At 66.1% G+C, this 3,947-nt stretch overlaps 1 protein-coding gene across 1 annotated transcript; it reads left to right on the top strand.

Annotated features, from left to right (window-relative positions):
- The first annotated feature begins 1,379 nt into the window (after nt 1-1,379).
- KCNF1 (potassium voltage-gated channel modifier subfamily F member 1) lies at nt 1,380-3,363 on the top strand. The gene has a single exon (XM_049652522.1). The coding sequence runs from the start codon at nt 1,548-1,550 to the stop codon at nt 3,030-3,032; it is 1,485 nt and encodes a 494-aa protein (XP_049508479.1). The 5' UTR covers nt 1,380-1,547; the 3' UTR covers nt 3,033-3,363.
- The last annotated feature ends 584 nt before the right edge of the window (nt 3,364-3,947 follow it).

Raw genomic sequence — 3,947 nt, 5'->3', positions numbered from 1 at the left:
TTGTACATCCTGTGGGTTTGACAAATAGGTAAAGACACGTATCCCCCATTATGCTACCACCCGGGATAGTTTTGCTGCCCTAAAAATCCTCTGTGCTCGCCTAAGTCACCTCTCCCTCTAGGATATTTTTTTTCACACGGTCTCTGGGTCACAGATGATGTTCAGTAATTTTCAGTGTAAATCACCCTGCCAGCTATTGCGAGGGTTCAGGCATGTGAGCGGCTGAAAGACAGCTATGGCCACGAGCCCCGAAGAGAGACACAGCAGAGGGTGTGGGAAGGGCAGGCAAGCCTCAGAGACGGAGTGGGGAATGGGGAGGCAGGAGCCCCGGGGCTGCAAGGGCTCTGGCCGCTAGTGGTAGTGGGCAGGGGGAGGGGGCTGCGGAAAAACAGGACGTGGTGGACAGCTAGGGCCTCCCCGCGGGGTTTCAACCTGCTAACCCTGGGTAGATCAGTCGGCCAGGACTGCAGGAAGCTTCTGGATTAAGAAGTGGCCACACCGGGCTCTACTGCCTTTTCACTGTGTGACCTTGGCCAGGTCCCTTCTCTCCTCCAGGGGCTGGACTGGATGTCCTCGCTGTTCACTGTGGAGGTGCAGGCGAAAAGGTGGCGCCCACGGCCCGAGGGGCAGCGTCGGGGGTCGTAGGGAACCTTTGAGGGCCAGGGAGACCGGGCGGGAGTCGGAGACCCGGAGGGACCGCGGACGCGCGCGGGAGCAGCCTCGGAAGGGGCTTTGTCGGCCACGCATTCCCGCCAAGCAACAGGCGGCCGCGGGGCCAGAACTTTGGGGCCTGAGCCGCCGGCCGCTTTAAAAGCCGGGGCTCCGGGCCGCTCGGTGACCGTCCCCAGGAGGGGCGGGCGGGCGCGCGCCGGGGCGGCTGGGGCGGTGTTGCCCGAGGGTGAAGCCGCTCCCCGCCGCTGCCGCGCGTGCCTTGCGGAATTTCACCAGAAGAGGGTACAGTCTGAAAGGCTCTTGACGTCAGGCTGGAATCCCTATTGTGCTTGGAACCGGCTCGGGCAAAGCGAGCCCAAGTTCGCTCTCCGCACGCCTGGGCGGACTGCGTGGGTCCGGCAGCTCCGGGACTCGTCCCGCGCGGGAGGCGCTCGCGGGGACCCGCGCGGCTCGGGGAGCAGCCCGCCGCCGCCGCCGCCGGAGGAGGAGGAGGAGGAGGAGGAGGACGGCCGCCCGCGGGGGGACCCTAGTCCTGCAGGGAGGCCGAGCCGGGGACGGCGGGTCGCGCCGCCCGGGAGCCGGGTGAGTGCGCAGGGCGAGGCCGGCGGCCGCCAGAGCCCCCCCACCCCCACCCCCTCCACCCGCGCCGGCCGCGCGCCCCGGCGCCCCGATGCCCGCCCGGAGCCCCGCCGCCGCCGGGTGCATGCCTCCCCCGCGGCGCGCCGCTGCCGCCTGCTGCCCGCTGTGACCGCCCTTCCAGGCAGCCGGGCGCCGGGCGCCGGGCGGGCTTCCCCGAGGGCGGCGCGCGGGTGGCACCTGCGGGACCGGCGGCGGCGGGGCGCGGAGCCGAGGCGGAGCGGGCGCTCTCCGGGAGGATGGACGCGGCCGCGGAGCGCAGCCTCCCGGAGCCGGGCAGCCAGGGCTCCCGGGCCGGCGACGACATCGAGATCGTGGTCAACGTGGGGGGCGTGCGGCAGGTGCTGTACGGAGACCTCCTCAGCCAGTACCCCGAGACGCGGCTGGCCGAGCTCATCGGCTGCCTGGCGGGGGGCTACGACACCATCTTCTCCCTGTGCGACGACTACGACCCCGGGAAGCGCGAGTTCTACTTCGACAGGGACCCGGACGCCTTCAAGTGTGTCATCGAGGTGTACTATTTCGGGGAGGTGCACATGAAGAAGGGCATCTGCCCCATCTGCTTCAAGAACGAGATGGACTTCTGGAAGGTGGACCTCAAGTTCCTGGACGACTGCTGCAAGAGCCACCTGAGCGAGAAGCGCGAGGAGCTGGAGGAGATCGCGCGCCGCGTGCAGCTCATCCTGGACGACCTGGGCGTCGACTCGGCCGAGGGCCGCTGGGGGCGCTGCCAGAAGTGCGTCTGGAAGTTCCTGGAGAAGCCCGAGTCGTCGTGCCCGGCGCGGGTGGTGGCCGTGCTGTCCTTCCTGCTCATCCTCGTCTCGTCGGTGGTCATGTGCGTGGGCACCATCCCCGAGCTGCAGGTCCTGGACGCCGACGGCAACCGCGTGGAGCACCCGACGCTGGAGAACGTGGAGACGGCTTGCATCGGCTGGTTCACGCTGGAGTACCTGCTGCGCCTCTTCTCGTCGCCCAACAAGCTGCACTTCGCGCTGTCCTTCATGAACATCGTGGACGTGCTGGCCATCCTGCCCTTCTACGTGAGCCTCACGCTCACGCACCTGGGCGCCCGCATGATGGAGCTGACCAACGTGCAGCAGGCCGTGCAGGCGCTGCGTATCATGCGCATCGCCCGCATCTTCAAGCTGGCCCGCCACTCCTCGGGCCTGCAGACGCTCACCTACGCCCTCAAGCGCAGCTTCAAGGAGCTAGGGCTGCTGCTCATGTACCTGGCCGTGGGCATCTTTGTCTTCTCGGCCCTGGGCTACACCATGGAGCAGAGCCACCCCGAGACCCTGTTTAAGAGCATCCCCCAGTCCTTCTGGTGGGCCATCATCACCATGACCACGGTTGGCTACGGGGACATCTACCCCAAGACCACCCTGGGTAAGCTCAACGCGGCCATCAGCTTCTTGTGCGGGGTCATCGCCATCGCCCTGCCCATCCATCCCATCATCAACAACTTCGTCAGGTACTACAACAAGCAGCGGGTCCTGGAGACAGCGGCCAAGCACGAGCTCGAGCTGATGGAACTCAACTCCGGCGGCGCGGCTGAGGGCAAAGCGGGGTGCTCCCGCAGCGACCTGGACAGCCTCCTGCCGGAGCCCGCGGGGGAGGAGGGGCCGAGCTGGAGCAGCCGGCTGAAGATCTCCCACAGCGACACCTTCATCCCTCTCCTGACCGAGGAGAAGCACCACAGGACCCGGCTCCAGAGCTGCAAGTGACGAGGGTCTTCCGGGCACAGACGGACTTGGGCCAGCGGACGGAGGGGCAGGTGTGGCGGGCCCATCAGTGACTTCCTGGGAGGGGCTGTCCTTTGTCCCCTCCACGGTCTCCTGAACAGGACTCTGGAGGCCCTCTCGGGCACCCCTGGTGAGGCTGGGTAAGACCCCTTTCTGTTGTTGCCTGTCAGGAGCCGGGGGTGGGGGGGGTGGGGGAGAGCGGGGGTGTCTAGGAGTCACGGGCAGTGTGGGGCGACGGAGGGCACGGTCTGGCCGACGGCAGGAGCCCTCGCCCGGTTCTGTATCTCCTTCAATAAAGCCTCCTGCTCTGCGCACCCACCTGTGTCATAGGTTCTGTCACAGGCTGGAGGTCCCTCCACCCCTCAGACATGCCTTAGGCACACTCTGGTGCCAGGCCAGGAAGTAGGTGTGCAGCCCCCCGGGGTGGCGGGGGTGGGGGAGGGGCTATTTTTAGTTGAGAGCTAATTAAAGAAGGGTTCATAGGCAGGGTTCAGCACCGAGAAGCCTTGCCACATTCCAGGAGGCTCTGTGCGGGCGACTCCTTCCTTCTGTTTCCTTCTGAGGAAAAGCTCACTCCCTGGAGGGGGAGAGGTCGCAGAGCTCGCAACGCCCAGTGGCGCGGTCACCATTTATTCACCACCTGCGGGAAGCCCTATTCGTGACTTTTTCCATTCCTTCCAGCAACCCTGCTGGATAGGTATGCCCATTTTACAGATGAAGAAAACTGAGGCCCAGGACCACACAGAGCAGGGATTCAGCCCCAGGGGTGAAGATCCCAATGGCCAGGCATTCTCTTTGCTGTAAGCTGGCTTTGGGGCAGAGGCACGTGCCTGAGCCTAGAAGGGGGGGGGAGGGTCTGTGGACCAGAAGTGCTGAGGGTGGGTGTTCCCGTCCTCC

The sequence above is a fragment of the Panthera uncia genome (genome assembly GCF_023721935.1).
Source record: "Panthera uncia isolate 11264 chromosome A3 unlocalized genomic scaffold, Puncia_PCG_1.0 HiC_scaffold_12, whole genome shotgun sequence".
Classification (NCBI taxonomy): Eukaryota; Metazoa; Chordata; class Mammalia; order Carnivora; family Felidae; genus Panthera; species Panthera uncia.
This window is presented reverse-complemented; position numbering and strand designations above follow the sequence as displayed.